General features: G+C 35.9%; 2 protein-coding genes across 4 annotated transcripts; one reads left to right on the top strand and one right to left on the bottom strand.

The window, feature by feature from the left end:
* The first annotated feature begins 7,076 nt into the window (after window positions 1–7,076).
* Window positions 7,077–12,992, top strand: LOC127867597 (uncharacterized). Of its 3 annotated transcripts, none has more exons than XR_008043574.1 (5): window positions 7,077–7,213; window positions 8,381–8,501; window positions 10,211–10,332; window positions 10,631–10,752; window positions 11,448–12,992. XR_008043574.1 is itself a non-coding variant. In XM_052408889.1 (5 exons), coding segments are annotated over exons 2-5 (510 nt in total). In that variant the 5' UTR covers window positions 7,077–7,213; window positions 8,381–8,499; the 3' UTR covers window positions 11,756–12,992. The 3 variants fall into 3 exon arrangements, 2 of the variants coding, with proteins under 2 accessions (XP_052264849.1, XP_052264839.1); XM_052408889.1 differs by having other exon boundaries at window positions 10,675–10,752; XM_052408879.1 differs by having other exon boundaries at window positions 10,672–10,752.
* Window positions 12,993–16,063: 3,071 nt separating this feature from the next.
* Window positions 16,064–20,263, bottom strand: LOC127859300 (protein shisa-4-like). Its single transcript, XM_052396559.1, has 4 exons — window positions 20,113–20,263; window positions 19,012–19,144; window positions 17,555–17,712; window positions 16,064–16,808 (listed from the first exon to the last, which is right to left on the bottom strand). The coding sequence occupies exons 1-4, from the start codon at window positions 20,156–20,158 to the stop codon at window positions 16,714–16,716; spliced, it is 432 nt and encodes a 143-aa protein (XP_052252519.1). The 5' UTR covers window positions 20,159–20,263; the 3' UTR covers window positions 16,064–16,713.

The following is a 20,263-nucleotide window of genomic DNA, read 5'->3' as shown; positions in this document are numbered from 1 at the left end:
TTTTAGGATTTTACCTGGCGACCTTTTCCTTTTTATGACACGTTTGGACCCAGATTTGAACCTGTCTTAAGGTTTCAGAAGAAAACATTCTAAAAAAATATTCAAGACAGAAGAAAAACACATTTAAGTTTAAGAAGCCAAACACGCACAGCCCACCGCGATACGATGGACATTTACTGATCACAATCGCTTATGGTGGGCACTTGTGTGTCACACACAGGAAGATCTATTGCCTTAGTGCCATCTGCGTACAAAAGTCTGGATCACACTCCTTCCATATATTTCACGGAGAGACCGTTAAGCTACCCACAGAACTGGCTGTTTAGGTGGGGGGCAGAAACATATGATAAGATGTTTATATTTCTAGACGCCCTCGTCATCCCCTTCCGGTGGTTTAAGTAACTCATCCACGCACGAGACATCGCATGCAATGAACTGCAGTAGTAACTGCTATAATGTCAAGTGTGTATTTTTAAGCTTATTATCGTGTCACAAGCTATAAAATATTCTTAAACCTTTAAAGCAATTACATTAACAACACTATTTGTGAATTGTTAACTGTTTCCTCGCTTTTTTCATAGAATACGGATATTCGTTTCTGAGAATTGAGGGAATATCGCCATATTTGGTTCAGTTCAGGAAAAGGTCAACCTTTGACAAAAGTAGATAAATACTCTCAAAAGATCATCACCAAAAGTCTGGAAATATTTCAAAAAAGCATCATTTATGCAATTATTGAATAGCAAATGAAAAGCATATTACAAAAAAACGATAATTACAAGATTTAGAATATAAAATTTAATGGATTGTACAAAATATTAAAAAGGTCTTCGTACTAGTTCGGCTTTCTACCTTCCCCTCTTAGCAGCACCGTAGATCTTTCCCTAATTTTGAAAACATGGCAACCTGTCTCATGCTTTTAAATGGATATATATGTCGATAATAAATGTATATTAGTGTTAACCTAATAATTTAGTCATACATTACATTTTTGTGAAATCACTGATAACACAGGGTCTGTACAAACATACGGAAAACTAAATAGAAATCTTATGCATTGGAATGGCATTCTTAAATTTAAGATTCACTGTGTTAGTAATTGAAGAGCCAGATAAACATCATTTCACTTGACTTGGTGCACATGGACCGCTTCCAGTTTTATTCAAGAAGTTTTTACTAATGTATTTAGTTGCTGAAGTCTTCAGTTGCACGATAAAATCGCAGGTTTGTTCAATCCTCACGTTTCAATGTACACACAATTTCCTCTTCAGAGTTTTGTCCGTTTAATTGCATAAGTCTAATTCTCAAAACACTATTATAGAAATACCAGCACTAACATAATAAAATAGTTAAAATATAGCAGTTGGCAACACAACATTAACATTATTAAGCCTATTTACTTACACAGTATTAAAACGAAATCAAGATTCGCATGTCCAACTTATAAGAATACGGCATATACAGTGTAATCCTATTCGGATAATAACTGTCTGAGAACAGGCGTGGAAACAAGTTATTATTAAAAGGGCACTTGTCACTTAGGAGATCCGGGTTAAATCCTCGCTGCCAGCGCATGTGAAATTTGGTAGAATTAACCTTATCGGACAGTTTCCTCCGGGTACTCCGGGTACTCCGGCTTGCCCCCCTCTCTCAAAGCACAAGACAACAGCAGCATTCATACTTCAAAAGCTGGAAATGCTGCTATATTATCTAATATGCTTTCATACTTTTGTTAGACTATTCAATTAATAAGGTTGGAGCGCTGGAACCGACTCCGGGTCCTTACATAATGAAGCCTCAGGCGCGTAAGGAACTCATAAAGTTCAAAATACACATTTTAGTGTCCGAGAACTGAAAACAATTGGAAAGGAACAGCTACATAATACGTGCCTTTCCATCGTGAAAGGAGATTGAATAGTATGTTTAATAAAATTCGCATCATTAGTGTCCTAGATCTCGCATGGGAACGTGTTACTATTCAAAGGAAAAAACTCCCTGAACAAACCATTGGAACGTAATAACCTGACATGATGCACATGTCCACCCTATGATACTGAATGTAAAGTTATACATTTCGAATCAATAGTCCCCGATATCACGCGTGGAAACAAAACAAATCCTTTAGAAAATGTAAAATTCTCTATCAAAGAATCATTTATTAAAAAGCAATAACTTTCTGATAATCATTAGAGACGACGACGTGATAATAAGCGCTTGTCCATCAGAGATGTTAAATCGACCCTATTCACCGATTAATTTTCCTATTCCTCAAAAATGAAATACAATATATAAACTTTGAAGTGTCCGTCCAAAATAGGAACCGAAATGCAATAAAGAAAGCTGCACAGCGCAAACAAAAACATCAAGTAGTCCATTTTGTGCACTTGAGCAAGACAGTAACTGTCCTTCAAACAAGGGGAGTAAAACTGAGAAAAAAAATGTATGAATACGAAAAATACAGCACTAGCAGTATAAAACCAAAAAGGAGACTCAATTTTACATTCAGCAACATCAACATAAGCGACGACATCAGAAAATTCCCAGGTGTCTGCAGTGATTAAGAAATTAAAATAACAAGCACAGACAAAAAACACCACTGTTATATTGAATTACAGGAATATGCAGATATATTCGTACGTGATAAGATTTTCTGATGGTAGGCAAGCGGTTTTGCTGTGCTTTGTAGCCGACGAAGGGAACAGACCATACTATCGGGTAGGGGAAACATTCAAATGCCTTGCAGATATGGCTGTCCGCGGTAACACGGTTGTGAAACAGATAAAAAATAAGTTTAAACAAGGGCATACACAATTTACATAGATAAATGCGAATGGTCTGCCGCACAAACATATTTAACAAATATGACAGTGAAAGCTGTGAAATATACTCAACAGGTACAGTTAAAAAAGGCTGCAGCGACGCAGAATTATTCACTTGTCCCTACAGAAAGAAGTACAAGGACATTCCTAAAAAGAATAGTTCATCCAATATGGTTGAAGATGTCTGTCGTCGACATAGAACCGCAATAGCCGCTGAATATTAAAGTTAGCCAAGTTAAGCACACATATACACAGTTGATATGTTGGTAGCTGTTTGGTGCATTTATATGTGGTTAGCCATTTTTAATGCAATTTTGAGGGGTTAAATTATGACACCCATTATCTAAGCTATTTAGTATATGACATCTATACATTTCTTGTTAAATATAGCGATATGAAAAAAATAATGAAAAAACAACTTGTTTTAATCGTAAGACGTTTTTATCTAGTTCAAAGTCTATAACATGGCGTGTAAAAAGAAATAAAATAAATTTAATTGTTATGAACATGATTAAATTGTCCTTTAACGTGATAAGGAATATAATTTAACAATTCGCCTGAAAATAATTTCAAGACAAAAAATGTCTGGATTCGATTGATCTGCGAACGCAGTATTAATTTACAAAAAACAAATGTTGCACAAAAAAATAATTGATAAAACAAGAAATGTGGTAATGCAATAAAATCATAAATAAATATTTTATTCAAAAATTATTTAAACTATAAATGTACTATCTCAAGTAAGATGGTCACATATGGATCATTGACACAAAATATCAGCATAGCACATGATTCCGAACTCAAGTACTTTTGCAAAAACGTGTGTGTTTTTTTTATTTTTTTACACAACAGAAACCTTTAGACCTTGACCCTTAGTCAACTGGCGCGAAATCCTCTCCCAAGTTCGGTCAAAATGACACAAACGTACACACTAAATGTCAACGCCTTAACACCATCCAAACGAATGTTGTCTATCTTTAATTATACATATTATTTAAATAAAATTTAGAGATGTCTTACTAAGTGCCAGTGGGGTCAAACTAAAGCCTTCTAATAGCCAGATGGAAACAATATCCTACATACCAGCACTATCTTTTTTATAATCAATTAATATAATAATTGATGATTCTGTCAGTTTACTTTGCTACTTATTTACTAAAAAAGTGAGTAGCTCTTTTTTTACTATTTTAATTTAAATTATAAGTTAAATAAATGCTTGCATATAAAAATTGATTTTACATAAAAACTGGACCTTAACTTTGAATTTTTAAATCCCCCAAATATGAAACCGTATCCGTTTTTGCATGAAAACAGTTTATAAATGCAATCAGAATCATAACAAACGCCATCACTATTAATAAAAAAGTCATGGAAAATGCGTATTGTGCTCGAAGAATATAAGTAATATTACAATAATATATTCAGTTATGACATTTACAGTTTTGTCTGAGAATATTAACAAAATGACAACCATTCCATGTTTGATGTCTTTATTCAAAATGACTTCAAATCCTTTCCTACAATACTGAAATAATTACACAGTTTGTCATTATAATTGATACATTATTTATTCATACATTTGTCATTATAATCTCGATGCATCTTCAATTGAATAATAAACATGTTACATCACTGTTTTTAAACCTTTACATAAGGATTTAAGCTGACTCAGTAAAATAATAATCCCTGATTTATAAAGTACTTGCACAAAAGGAATGCTGATGTGATAGTATTTGTTTGGCTCCAATAGAGAAAACGCAAATCCAAGCATAGATCTATTAGTTGATTGATCATTGATAAAAAAATAACATAAGTATATACTTGTAAAATCAGTAATAAATAAAGTGTATGAATGTTTCTATTATATCATTTAAGTGCTCCGTTTCAATCGGATTCAAGTCTCCTTCAGAACTATCCTAGACAAGAGGCGGATGGCGAAAGTCCGCCAATAGTATAGGCAGAAGTGGAAGAGGCAGTGCGTAGTCTTAAGGCAGGAAAATCACCGGGAGTGGACAACGTCCTTTTCGAGCTGATAAAGCACGCAGGAGAGACAATGACTAAAGCAATGACGGCACTATGCCACAAGATCTGGGAGGAGAAGAAATGGCCCAATGAGTGGACCCAGTCATTAGTCATACCCCTGCCGAAAAAGGAAAACCTCAAGTTGTGCGAGAATTACCGCACCATCAGTCTAATCAGTCATCCCAGCAAAGTCATGGTACGCATCATCCTTAATTGATTGAAAAGTAAGGCCGAGGAACTGGTGGCCGAAGAGCGGGCTGGATTCAGAGCTGGGCGGAGCACAGTGGAACAGCATTATAATCATTGAGAAACACCTGCAACACCAACGTGAGCTTTTACATACATTCATTTACTTTAAGAAAGCTTTCGACCGCGTGTAGCATGATGGCAAGTTATGAGAGGATTTAACATTGACGAAGGGCTGGTGCAATTCATCCAAGAACTCTCAGCGGACAGCAGGAAGCGTCCGACAGGGATGTCTGCTCTTTCCCGTCGTGTTAAACCTTTTCCTTGAAATGCAGGAGAAAATCCATGACCACCTCGTTTCTATCTCCATCGGTGGAAAACCCATCTCCGATTTGAGATTCGCTGATTACATTGACCTTATGGGTGGTTCCAGCAGTGAACTTCAAGATCTCACCAACAGACTCTGTGAAAGAGTTAGAGCATACGGAATGGAGGTCAGCACGGAGAAGTCGAAGATCATGGTGAGCAGCACGACTAACACCAGTGCAGACATCACCATGAACGGTACGAAGCTAGAAGAAGTGACCAGCTTCAAGTGTTGGGCGCAACCCTGTCCAATGATGGTAGCAGTACCGCTGAGGTCCGAATAAGAATTGCCATGGCGACCGCAGCATTGACCAAACTGAGCAGGTTTTGGACAATCAGTTAACTCAGCTTCCCCACCAAGTAAAGGCTCTACAAGTCCTCGTAGTCTCCATTCTACTCTACGGCTGCGAGATCTGGACGCTTCACGCGAACACAGAACGCAGGATAAAGGGATTTTAACATAAATGTCTTCGAAGACAGCTTCGCAGCTCCTATACAAAGCACAAGACAAACGAGTACGTCCGAAACATGACTGCAACAATTGTCGGTTCACATGAGCCCCTACTGGCGACCGTCAAACGATGAAAGCTGGCTTGGTTTGGACACGTCACTAGGCACAACTCTCTGTGCAATACTGTTCTCCACGGAACGCTAGAGGGCGGTCGACATCGAGGCCGTTAGAAGAAAAGCTTGATGAACAATGTAAAAGGGTGGACATCCCTCTTCCCATGGAGGAATTATTCTCAGCAAAACATAACAGACCTGACTTGAGGAGGATTTCTGTATCGTCGTTCCTCATTTCCCCCCAAACTGGTCAAGGGATTGATGATGATTATGATGATGATGATGATGATGATGATGATGATGATGATGATGATGATGATGATGATGATGATGATGGTGGTGGTGGTGGTGATGATGATGATGATGATGATGTTTACACCTTACGAAATGTCATTAATCAAGTTTAACTTTCGGTTTGTTTAGTTTTGTAAACAACGTTAATATTCTTTTTCAAAAGTTGACAATACCGTGGCAAAATAATGTTTGAAAAGTAAATCGTTTGGATAAAAGGTCCAAATGCACATCAAATGAACGTTGACAGCGCTCTTTGTATTAAAATTTCGGCAGAAAGTTTGGCGCTAGTTCAACGCGCGTGGTATATGCCTTATAATAAAAGACTGATCACATTTTGGTGAGTAAAGTAGTAATACAAGCCAAGATCGCGACCATTAGACACGAGGTACCGGAGATAGTTGATGAATCGCGATAGCATTTAAAGTGAAAAGTCAGCTAGGCCAACTGGTTCGGTTGAAGAAAATATGGTTTGCGAAAATGGAGTTTAACCATTTTACTTCATATTAAAATACGCAAATATTCATTGGGAATAGTCAATCGGAATCGATTTTATAGCATCGTTAAACCAATCCAAAGAATGAATCTCTTTTATGTAAGGTTGGTATTTTAATCTCAGCCGATAACAAAAACGATGCAGTATCCAGTTGCTAATACCATCATCATTTTGGTTCTATTTTATTAAATGAAATATAGGAATATATTATTCACGATGGTCGGTTTATAATGCATTTGAAAAAGGCGGTATTTCACATCACCCTACACAAATAAATAATGAGAACAACAATGTGATAAGTGTCTAATAAATTGAATAATTGCCCGCTTCCTCAATGAACACATATTACTGCAAAGACATGTAAACAGGATGTATATAAAGATATAAATCGTGTATCGCACAGCTTTTATAATTAGCCCATTCAACTTGGCTCGGTTATTACATCTAGTTGTGTTAAGGTTACAACGAGGTATGTGTTTTTTGTTTTCATTAAATATTTAATCAATAAATACTTTTTATATTGTCAACAACTTGATGCTGATGTTAATATTTAACATGTTTTAAATAATATTTCGATAAGCACTTTTTTTATTTCGATGACCTATTGCAGAGCTTTTTTTACTATTGACTCTTGGATATAACACATGTTTTATGAAAAGTTACGGGTCACGTGTTAGGTTGTGTGCTCCTTAAAACCGGTATACATCCAAAATGCTTTTATTGACCTTCCCAATACTATGAATCAAGTTTTATTCATGTTAGTGTGTTTATGGATACATGTGTATCTAAGTAATTTGTGTATCTAACTGTTAAATTAAATGTTACGTGCCAGAAATAAAGGACCACAATGTTTAATAACCTTTCAGTCCTGGTGGTGAAGCTTTAGTTTCAATGTGTGTATACTTCATCAGATTTACAATGTGAGAGTCAAAACCATGATGAACCAAGCCAACACAATATGACCGACCCACAGAAACATTTTCCAATGTGTCAATCTGTCTGTTGACTTAAGGAATCTTTGAGGTCATTAAACACTCCAAATCAAGGAATATTTCGTACACTATTTCAAAAGTAAATACCTAATGTTTCAAATAGCAATAGCCAAAATTTCAACGCTAGATGTGGTCTGGTAGCATATATTTAACAAGATACACAATGATATTTGTCGTTTTTGTGGGACAATATTATATTTAACACATGTTCATGTACCATGTAAGTTTTCGTGTGTCGTATGAATAGATACTGTTGCGGGAAATTAATAATGGAAAATATTGTGCCACAAAAAATAAAAACGAGCATTTTGTATCTCGTTAAATATATGGTACCATACCACATCTAGCGTTAAATTTGGCCATTTTGCTATTGCTATAAGGAACATTGATTTTTTATGGGTTACTTTATCTACGAAATATTTTGCATAATACTCGCTGATTTTTAGTTTTTATGTTACTTGAAGAATTTCATGCTAAATGTTCATTATTCTGGCAAGAACATTTACAAATCATCATCATCTTCTATCCGCTAACAAGTTTTGATTTCGGTATTTAAGAATAAATAATCTACAAACATTTCGTTACACGAGGCTATTTGCATGTTTGAACTCATAAGTTTGTGTAACTCAACACTTTTGTTTCAGATTATTCTAAAAAAAACTGCTCCAACATAGATGAATTCGGCAAACCACTGACAACGACGTGCCAGTTTGTTTGCTACTATAGCCTCCACCCGCCAGTGTGTCGCGGATCCAAGTTGGCTATGTAAGTATCACCATTCCGATATTAAGCATGGTTTGAGAAGTTTTGTTTTGAAGTGCATGTTGTATTTACAGAAGCGATTTGTTGAACTGGGATAGTGTACACCGCTTCTTAACCTTCCAAATAAAAAATATATATTCATTTATATACCTGTATAGACAAAAAATCATACAATAATATGGCGCTAGTTGTTATCCTTTGCATAGAAAAGTGTTAAAAGACGTCAATGCTTGCATGAACATAAAGTTCATTTTATAGCCTCTTTTGCAGAATATTCAGCACCTCAAGCGTTAAATTGTCGTTTCATTAGGAATGAAATAAATCAACAAAAGCCAGTCATTTATCTTACAAAATTATTTTATTTTAAAACAAGATACAATCCTAAAATGTTACTAATACGATATTTTCATTGAAACAGGCCAGTTCTATGATGAATGTCACATGTTTACCGAGTATTTTCAGAGTTGGCTGTACAGTAGGTATTTTAAAATGTCAGTGACGAACTTGTTAAATTTGGTACTTTCCAAATAAATCATCTGTCAACGGGAACAACTGGATGTGATAAACTGTTTTCTCTTTAAGTCTTAACAAACATGGAGGTATTGTTTTAACCATATGCTTTTGTATTGAATTGTATTGAGAAATAATCCATATTGAATAATGAGTACTTCAGTTATTGCCCCTTTTACTTTCGAAACTAAAAAGCAAATTGACTTTTGGCCACAGGTTCCAGAGTTTTTGCTTCCACACACATGGACGATGTGTTGAACCAGTTGTGTTTAGATTTCTTAAAGTAAAGATGTTAAACGAGTATTTTTCAGTCTAGCAGCACAATACTTTTTTTCGCTTAATTTTTAAAAAGAGTAACCAAAATATTTATCCGAAGTCCTTTAAAGTCAACACTTGTGATCTTGGTGCAATATCATTTTTTGTTAAGTCTTGACCAAACTTGAAAATATTTTTTGTAACAATAGAATCATGAATATTATCGAGAATATGCCATGTTTTCTTGATATTTGGCACTTGTTTGACAATGTAAACGTAAAAATGTACGTTTATGTCGCTGACTTTTTAATCCCATTTGAAGAGTTGTACTGTGTGTTTTTTAAAGTCATATTTAACAAAATCACCAATCCCATACGAATGTTTGGACATATATCAATCAATATTAGTCTGAATGTCACCAGTGTTTTCCGGGAATACAAATCAGGGCCGGATAAGAGAAGATTCAGTAAACAAATGTTTAAACTTACGAAAATCAGTCAAATTGTTTAAAAAATGTTAAAATATTAACGCTATTCGATAACAGTTCCTAATTTGCCTTATAAGTATCATTAAATGATATCCAGCTTTTCTTTTTATAAACATAAACATTCATTTTATTAAAAGAAAACACATACAAGGAATAAACTACATCTATCACTGAAGGTCATTTACACCCCACATACTACTTTGAAACAGAAGCATATTTTAATGTGTAAAATAAATGCAGAACATGGTATGAGCTTGCCATGCCAAGTCATTTTTAGTGCTTCAATTATGGCCAAATCATGCTTTATTTGAACCAATTGACCTTGAAATATTGACCTTACAATTAATAACAGCCGTAAACGAAATCTTGTAAATTCATAAAAAACATCCTAAAAGTCTCCCTCAGGGTGGAGGGAAATCTCGGTCTTTTGTCAGCTAAAGTTCTACCCTGTCTATTTCAGGAATCTAGCTTGGATTGCCATTATTGCTGTGTTCTGCTTAATATTTGTTGTTGCCGTCGTAGCCGTGATAATCTACTGCTGCGCTGTACGACGTCGTCATAGTTACCTTCTCATCAAAACAGGTAACAGTTCATAAATTTAAATTTAAACTTAAATAATGGTGCTTGCATTTGAGGAAAATGGGCTATGATTGGCGCATTGACAATTTTCCAAAGGATTTTCAGCTAATCAAAAATTAAGGAAGCGTGTATATTATTGAACGAAATTGCTTTTAGCAGTGTACTATACAGTAAATGGTTAAATGAGCTATCAATGACAACTGATAAATTTATAGAATTTGTTTTCAAGGTTTTTGTGTTAATAATTTTTACTAAATAAATGAAATAAATGCCTACTTCGTGATACCATGTATGTATACAGCGTAAACAGCTGTGACTGGTCATAAGCAATTTGGTTCATAGCAGATAATGCCCACCCCTACGGATCGACTGGGCATACCAATGTCGTGATAACAGTGACCCCGGCCTCACCTCGCGAGACTGGTAAGATGATAGAGAAATGTTGGCACATTCAACATCCTATTATGTCATCGACTTCATTTGCAAAATATGACATAGGCGAACATTATAGGCCACAATTGTGCTTCGATATTGGTAACCCGGTTTTCCAAAGGAAAAAACTGGTTATTAGATTGGCGAATGCGGGCGGGTGGGCTGGCTGGCGGGCGGGCGGAACAAGCTTGTCCGGGCCATAACTATGTAGTTCATTGTCTGATTTTAAAATCATTTGGCACATTTGTTCACCATCATTGGACGGTGTGTCGCGCGAAAGAATTACGTCGATATCTCCAAGGTCAAGGTCACACTTTGAGTTCAAAGGTCAAAAATGGCCATAAATGAGCTTGTCCGGGCCATAGCTTTGTCATTTATTGTCAGATTTTAAAATCATTTCCCACATTTGTTCACCATCATTTGACGGTGTGTCGCGCAAAAGAATTACGTATATATCTCCAAGGTCATGGTCGCCACGACTAAAAATATATTTATTTTGAAACAAGGGGGGTAACTGTGATGAACAATCAGTAGCAATGCACATTTTGAGTTGTAGTTGTTTCCCTTTATCAGACTTTTTTTATTGAAAACCTGGTTTTGTGATAATTTTATCCTTTGTTTTGTATTTGTTTACTGATTTCTTTACTAAATACCACTGCATAATGTATGCTTTGCGCATTCTGCAGATATGTGTAACCATCAGTCAGTCGGGTGTGTTGTCATCGACGAAGAGCCGTCTTCCCCTGACTACAACCATCCATATCCGGTTGGACAGGTCGGACCGGATGCTCAATCGTTCTACCCTGCTGTACAGGTTGATCCGTACCAGAACCAAGATCTCCACACGTACAATCCAGACTCGGAACCCTACACACCTCAATCGGATGCGGCTCCATACACGCCGGTAGAGTTTGAGCCATATTCTGCTAACACGGAGCCGTACGATGACACGGCGCCATACAGTGGCCATCACAACAACGCAGGTTTTATTTAACCGTTTGAGGGAGACACTTCTCCATAAGGCCATGATTCGGAACCGATCGTTGTTCAACCAGCTAGTTACGCAAAGATAGTGGACCATATACCGGTGCACCGGCTGGGTATGCGGGATTTGACGAGAGTCCTTATTAAATATGACCTACTGAACAATACGTTGTGCTATATGCAGTTATAGCTGTAGCATGCAAATTAATGAGTTTGAAAAATTACTAAAAGTTCATTTTTGACGATGCTGCGAAGCAGCTCGTCTAAGTTATCATACCATGAACAAATAAATTCTTCACAATGGCGACCTATGTAAAAGACCGAGCCAGTCCGATTGAGATAGCTCGATTTTTCTAATCGGCATACCTCGCTGAGTATCATTGATAAAGGTAAAGAAAGCTCAGCTATAAATAGGACAGCATATTCTGGGAAAAATATTTAATAATAGTTTGAAAACGTTAATTTTAAATCAGTTAGATCAATGAAACAACTATGCATATTCTATTTGACATTTATCGTGTTTCTCTAAATAAATTGCGAATGAAAACGGGTATAATTAACGTTTAACGCGATCATGAGTGTAAAGAAAACTAATTGTTTCGAACCTGCCATTTGTAAACGTTATAGCGAGTATGGTATATAAACAGCATAATAGCCGTACGATGTCTATGAAACTCGCTCTTATGCGTGCATTCTCATTTTGCATATTTAATAAACTTTTCAAACAGAAATGTCAGAGCCACATCAATGCACATACTATGTTTGATAATTCATTCGTTTGTTGGATATTGTTTGCTGTTTTAAACACATATTAGGTCATAACGCGGAGATTTAGTTAATCTTACCATGTGTTCATGGGCGAACTCACGTATTCAAGTGCTCTTACGACTATGTGCTCATACCTACTTTCGGGAATCATCATGAAATTATTGCCGTACTTAACGAACAAACATGCCTAAGCTTATTGAATAAGAGAAAAAAACAATAATCAAAAGAGAAAAATTATATCTTCATGCACATGGGCATGTGAAATCACGTCCGTACACATAACATCATTAACTTAGGAAAGGAAACAACGAAATATAAAGTTTGGTATGATATACATGTGAAAGTAAAGATAAATGTCCAGTTTTTAATATATCTGCCGAAACGTAATGTTATAACCCACAAACGTTTTACTGTAACAGAACGTTTTTTTTAAAGATAAGTGGTACATAAAATACACGTCGAATATATGTTTAAAGATATTTCTTGTTATATTTGATCGAGAATGTAACCCGCCTCCCAGTTTCGCTGAATGGGTCAAGTTCCCCACGGGTACTACTTCCCCATACCCCCAAATTTTGTTTCGTACCCAAAATATTTCGAACCCAATTTTTTTCGTACCCATTTTTTTCGTACCTTAATTTTGTTTAGTACCCAAATTTTTCTTCGTACCCAATTGTTTTTTTCGTAAATTATTTTTTTTCGTAACCCATTTTTTGTGGCATAATTTTTGTACCCAAAATTTTCGTGCCAATTTTTTTCGTACCCGAAATTTTCGTACCAACATACACAATTGTGGTGATGTATATAAACTTAAATTGATGCTTTTATATCCATCCTCTTCAAAAGCATCGTCAAACCAGTAATGTCAGTACTTTGATTTGTTTTTATCCTGTGTCTTGTATCCATCTGTGTACTGGTTTAGAAAGTGTTTTTTAGTTGAATTTAACAAAAACATAGCAAAAGTGAAGGTATATGATAATGTAGTACACGTATGTGACCGCCTGTTACTCCGATTTGTTATTTACATTTAGGGATTATTTATTAAAACATATGCATTATAAATAGAACTTAATTATGCAACCAAAAATGCGCACGGCATTGTTTTTGTCGATGAAATATCCATTTGAAGTACATATATAAGGGGTTGCCATCAAACATTTAAAGATTGAAATCTATGATAAAACTGTTATATTTGGATTGTTAACCCATTTATGCCTAGCGTCTAGAAAAAAGGCCTTGGCAAACAGCGTAGACCCAGATGAGACGCCGCATGATGTAAGAAATATTCTAAATATAGAAATAAATATACTCCTCAATTCGGAAATAAATTGATCCAATTTAGAAGGATGGGAGAGTCCACCAGGCATAGATGGGTTAAGCAAATGAAATGGCATGAATCCATTTATTAGTATTCACGAATATTAATGTTGGTCTCTGGGTCGGGTTCATAAATGAGTCGCGTTCTGAGAAAACTGGACATAATGCTTGTGCGTAAAGTGTCATCCCAAATTAGCCTGTGCAGTCCGCATATTAAGAAGTTTAACAAGTTCAGCTTGTATAAATATGGTCAAGTAAGCAAGGAATGCTTTAAGCAAAAAAAGAGTATATGTTCCAGTCTAAAACGTTATTTTAAAAGGAATCAATACTTTAACATGATTTAAGTGCGATTAAAAAAAACAGTTTTGAATTTTTTTTTTTAAAGAAGTAATTTAATTACACGGTTCATAATATTGACATTGATTCCTTTTTGAGTATTTTAAACATTATCTCCTTCAAATATAAGTGACTTAGAAGAAGATATTTACGAATACGTAACACGTCACAATACAAATAACATGACGTCAGGGACATTTGAAGAGTTTAATAGTTTATTTACAGTATGTCCTTGATACACAACAAGGGTGGAAATAATTCACAGAACGAGCAAATAGTCGAAGGTCTAAGTCTCAAAGGATCGCAGTGTGGTAGCTGCTCTGCCTACGTACGACATCCCGACAGAGAGCTAGTTCGTCTGCGGATGATTTCACATCGCTGCTTTCGCGTGGGATAGATCTCGCTTAGGGCTCGCGGCGCTCGTAGTCGAGCGGCCCGCAGAGCGGCCTCGTGCTGTGGCTGAACCGACGAACGCGGGCGTATCTTTGCCACCCGGAGGCGGCGGTGCATTACATATCGCAGTTCCCATGAGCAAATAGAAATGGTTCAATCACTAAACCATCTCGGCAGTTTTCTTTCAAGTGGTGGGTCATTTATACGGGAAACAAGGGCGATGTACGATTGATAAAATACTTTATTTGTTAATTGTATATAATACTGTAAGCTATGTAATATAAGAAACGGTGCTGAAAATATTATACGTTATTACAATTGGATAACCAAAGTACATGCCTTACTTCAAAATACTGGTTTTGTAGATGTTTGGATGTAGTCAGAGTCAGTAAATTCAAATTTATTCATTCCTATATTTAAAACTAGACGTATTGAAACACGATAAATAAAAGATGACCATCATCATGTGCATAGGTTTGTGGAGAAAAAATGGGAATTTAAAATGTTCATTAACTTAATAAAAAGAATTATCTGAATAAACTTTATGTTCAGTAGAAATAAACCAGAAATATCTTTATAGAAAAATCATTTTAATGATGTGATAGTTTTTTTCAGTGTAAATTTTATAATTCTATACAATTTAATAGTGAAGTGTACATTTCTATTAAGTGTTAACTAAAAAAAAAATGCTCGAAAGTGTGATTACTTTAGGCTAGGGCGTGGTGATTTGTGACAGTTTTTAACAGGGGGGGGGGGGGGGGGGGGGGGTAGTAATGGTAAATTAAAGAGTGACGTACTTTATGGATGTCCCCGAAACTTGGCTGAATGCATGTGCGTTAAGTCCCGTACCTTATATTCGCCTGTCGGGGACATCACTTCCTGCTTTTATGGAATTTTGCCTTTTAAGTAAGTTTCTTCTACACGAAAATCCAGTTTTAAGGGGATTTTTTACAGATTTTGGTATGTATTGAAGTTTGTCATTAAATGCTTTATATTGATAAATGTAAACATTTGATATAAAGAGCTCCTATTTAAAAAAACAAGAATAAAATTAAAGGAAGAAATAAAGAACTCTCAACTGGGCTCGAACCACTGATCCCTGGAGTAAAAGTCTCGGCCACCAGTGCTCATACAATGAATAATGTATTTTATACTTAAATCGTCAAAAGATGCATATAACGGATATTTTAGAGCATGGTAAATTTTTAGCATTACTGTTTCCTCCAAAATATCATAACAACAATGAAAATTTGCGAATCTGAAACATTTTTTTAATTTGTCAATTTACCAAACCAATAAAAAGGCCCCTTCAAGCGGAAAGTGTTGTCCGTGAATAGACTGAGTGAACTGCACTCTCTAATCGGGGAAATCCGTGAATAGACTGAGTGAACTGCACTCTCTAATCGGGGAAATCTTCATTAAGCATACTTGTTATCACAGTACGAAACTCAAATGCACGCGGAAGGCTGCTTTACTGCATCTAAGTATAAACAACACTACGAAATATAAATATATGTTGTATTCAAGTGGTAATTCAAGACATCCTGATACTAATTGAAGCAATAATATTACAAGTCACAGCAATCAACATACACGCATTTATCATAATAGTACTAATGCCATAGATATTTACAGGGTATAATACATGTATATTAATCTATATGGAGAGTTTATTATATTAATAAAGACTCATTTTTTTTCAATCGTTTGCTCACCCACTCACTCACTCACACACTCACTCGCTCACTCATTCATTCAGTATATCAATAAGTCAGCGAATGGATTATTTAAAACGAAAACATTTAGTTGGTTTCCGGTAAACAGTTTGCATGACGTAAGTTAAGTATTCAGGAAACACGTTTTGCTCACATGTTTATTTCGAAATCCGTTGAAATCTTTCGTTATGTAGTCTTCAGTTTATAGAAACTACGCATATACACATAAGCATCGATCTGGGGAAAAAGGGCTTACTGCGTGTGCGTAAAATGCCGTCTAAGATTAGCCTGTGACGTCCGCACCGGGTAATCAGTGACATTCGGCCTAAACTGGATTTTTGTCATTTAGCTCCGTTTTCCCAGGTCGAGGCTCAATTATGTGATATGAGTTTACAACATGAAACAAATATTCGTGTTATTGTTCCTTCGTGTCCACGTGTTAGGACTGATATGCCGGTGGTTGCGCCATGTACGCACCGGCGGGGGGCTTTGATGGCTGAGTCGTCCCGCTGATGGTGTTGTAATTTGGGGCCACTGCAAAGATTTAACTATACATAATGTTCTTAACAATAAGATATAAGGCGCGGTCTGTGAAAAGGGGCTTAAATGCATGTGTGTAAAGTGTCGTCCCAGATTAGCCTTTGCAGTCCACACAGGCTAATCAGGGACGACACTTTCCGCTTTTATGGGTTTTTTCGTTCAAAAGTCTCTTCTTAGCAAAAATCCAGTTTATGCGGAAAGTGTCGTCTCTGATTAGCCTGTGTGGAGTTCACAAGCTAATCTAGGACGACAATTTACGCACATGCATCAAACCCCCTTTTCACAGAGCACGGCCCATATATATTCTTTTTAGTTTGCAGCCATTGATGTGTTCTTGTATCCCATTACACGAAGGCCCACACGTTTTCACAGAAGAAATACATTTCAGAGATGTATTGATATCAAGTTATGTACATACACATTTACAGTACTTTGTTTAACCCTTTAGTTTAGCTCCATTGCATTCAAAGTACTACTTCTCTTTTTAAAAGCTCTCGAATCCGTTTCCTGGGACTAGAGCCAGTACTTGGTGTCAATGGGGGTGGGATCTAAAAAACACAGTGGGGATCGAACCCTTGACCTCCAGCTCGCTAGGCGAACACCATATCCACTACTTGAAAGCTAAATAGTTTGCAAACAAATGTACGCGAATATATGTAGTTTAAAAACTAATGAACATTAAGAGAGGCTGTCGCGCCACACACAATTCACTGTGTACTTAAAACTTCTTAATTGCTGACCTGTGTTCGATCCTGCTGTTGTAATATACACGCCCCTTGACCGCACCCGGTTCTGGTAGACCGGACAACAGGCGCAGAAACAGCAGGACACTATGCAGACCACGATGCCGATCAGGAACAGCAAGCCCAACACGCCACCCACAATCACTGCCGTGGGGCTGAAATATGGGGACACGAATGATTATCTATGAACGCTGTTTTAAACAATAATAAAATAAAGTTAGAAACCATAAGTAAATGTTGAACATAAATGAGCCTTGTTCTGAGAAACGTGGACATAATGCATGTGCGTAAAGTGTCATCCCACATTAGCCTGTGCAGTCCGCACAGGCTAATCAGGGATGACACTTTCCGCCTAAACTTGATTTTCGGTAAGGAGAGACTTCCTTGAAACTAAAAATACCATTAAAGCGGAAAGTGTCTCCCTGATTAGCCTGTGCGGACTGCACAGGCTAATCTGGGACGACACTTTACGCACATACATTAAGCCCAGTTTTCTCAGAACGCGGCTCAAATGTTAGTTCATTTCGGGAGTTGGCAAATTTAACACAAACACATCGGAACATCACGCACGCAAATTGCTCTTTTTTTTCTCTAAAATCAGAAATCAACGAATGTTTGGGACGCCTTAAAGTATTTTTCAATGCAAGGAAATTCCATGCCGTAACATATAAATGAATTGATATTAATTCGTACGAAGTACAATATCATACGGGTACTGATGCAATAGGGTTGCGTTGTATAGTATTTTAGAGCTAGTCATTATTAGTTTCACGTTATGGTAAATTGACAAAATTTAAAATTGTTTCATATTCGCAAATGTTCGTTGTAGTTGTCATATTTTTAGGAAGCAGTAATACTGAATATTAACCATGCTATAAAATATCCATTATAAATGCATCTTTTTACGATATAAAAACCTGAAAATTACAAATCGTTGCAACGCGAAACGCTTGAATTATTTGGAGTTGTTGTCGTTATAGTTGTGACACTACGAGGATTGCTTATATAAAGTATAAAATACCTCATTCGTAAATGAGCACGGATGGCCTAATGGTCTAAGCGTTAGACTTGAATTCCAGGGGTTAGTGGTTCGAGCCCAGATTAGGGTCATTTTTTTTCTTTCTTTAATCTTGTTCTTTATTTACTGGAGCTTAGTAGATCACATGTTTACATTTATCAATATAAACCATTCAATTACAAAATTCACAACATGTTAAAACCTGTGAAAAAGGTCACTTTAGTTTGATACAATATAAGTTGTCAAATTACATCCTTAATATTTAAGCATGCACAGATTCTCTTTTGTATTTAAAAACTATTACACAATGAATCAAATACCCCTTAATATATAAATTTCAAACTGAATTGAATTATCTAACATTGAACGTATTTTTTTTATTTCAACAATAATCATGGGCAATCCTAATCTATGAAATGTACTGTTTGTTTCGTACCTTGCGTTGCAGCAGTATCTATTGTAGTACACACCACAACAGTCGCTGTATGGGCAGTACAATCTTATGTACTGGCCGACACTGTTGTAGTAGTAACATGTCTCTGCTCCTTCAACCAGGGTACCCTGGCCAACTAGGAAAGGCAAAATGTAAACATTAACCCATTTTACGCCTAGCGTCTAGAAAAAAGGCCTTGGCAAACAGCGTAGACCCAGATGAGACGCCGCATGATGCGGCGTCTCATCAGGGTCTGCGCTGTTTGCTTAAAGGAATTTCTGTAAGAAATATTCTAAAAATAGAAATAAATCTACAGGACATCCCTAATTTTGGAAATCAATTGATCCAATTAAGATTAATGGGAAAGTCCACTCGCCATAAATTGGTTAAGATTGGTGACCAGGAGCATAACGTGTTTACAAACGCTATGCGTACGTAGATCAACAATTTGGATTTACAGTATACACCTAACCAAACTATCGAATTAAACTTTGTTTAACCCATTTATGCCTAGTTGACTCTTCCATCATTCTAAATCGGATCAATGTATTTCCAAAAAAAGGGATGTCTAGTATATTTATTTCTATATTTAGAATATTTCTTACAGAAATTCCTTTAAGCAAACAGCGCAGACCCTGATGAGACGCCGCATCACCTTGCTTCAAATAATTACACATAGTATTCGTTGCACGACTTAAAAATTCAAGATTGATGCCGTTTATTTATTTTAAACACACCAGACGATTTTAAATGCTTGGTCGATAAATAGTTTAAGAAAGTATGCATCTATATAATTTAATAATTAATTTCCAGGAACGATTACTAGATCAATTTATAAATGCAAGTTCGAGCAATTCATTTTTTATTCAATTACGTGTTTAATAATTCGGTTGTTTTGTGATTTTCAGATCTAAAATGACATACATGCGTTTCCTGAATTATAGTGATGAATATGTGTAAATAATGAGCTATATCTTCATTTATTTATGTTAATGAAATTCTTCGATAAATATCTTGAAAATAAAGATTCAATATGCACATTTATTTAAATTATAATACTAATATTGTGTAAATTAATTAAATGTGTGTAAATAAAATTCTTACAAATTGCTAATAAAATCCCCACCAAGTATTGGGCTGCGTACAACATGTTGTTTCAACGCGGATATATTGACCAGATGATGGATTTGAATAACTTAACTTCCGGTAACACTTGAATATAAGGAAAAGATATACCGCGTGACTAGTATTGTAT

Source organism: Dreissena polymorpha, chromosome 1 (assembly GCF_020536995.1).
Source record: "Dreissena polymorpha isolate Duluth1 chromosome 1, UMN_Dpol_1.0, whole genome shotgun sequence".
Lineage (NCBI taxonomy): Eukaryota > Metazoa > Mollusca > Bivalvia > Myida > Dreissenidae > Dreissena > Dreissena polymorpha.
Note: the sequence above shows the minus strand (reverse complement) of the source record. Positions and strands in the feature narration are given on the sequence as shown.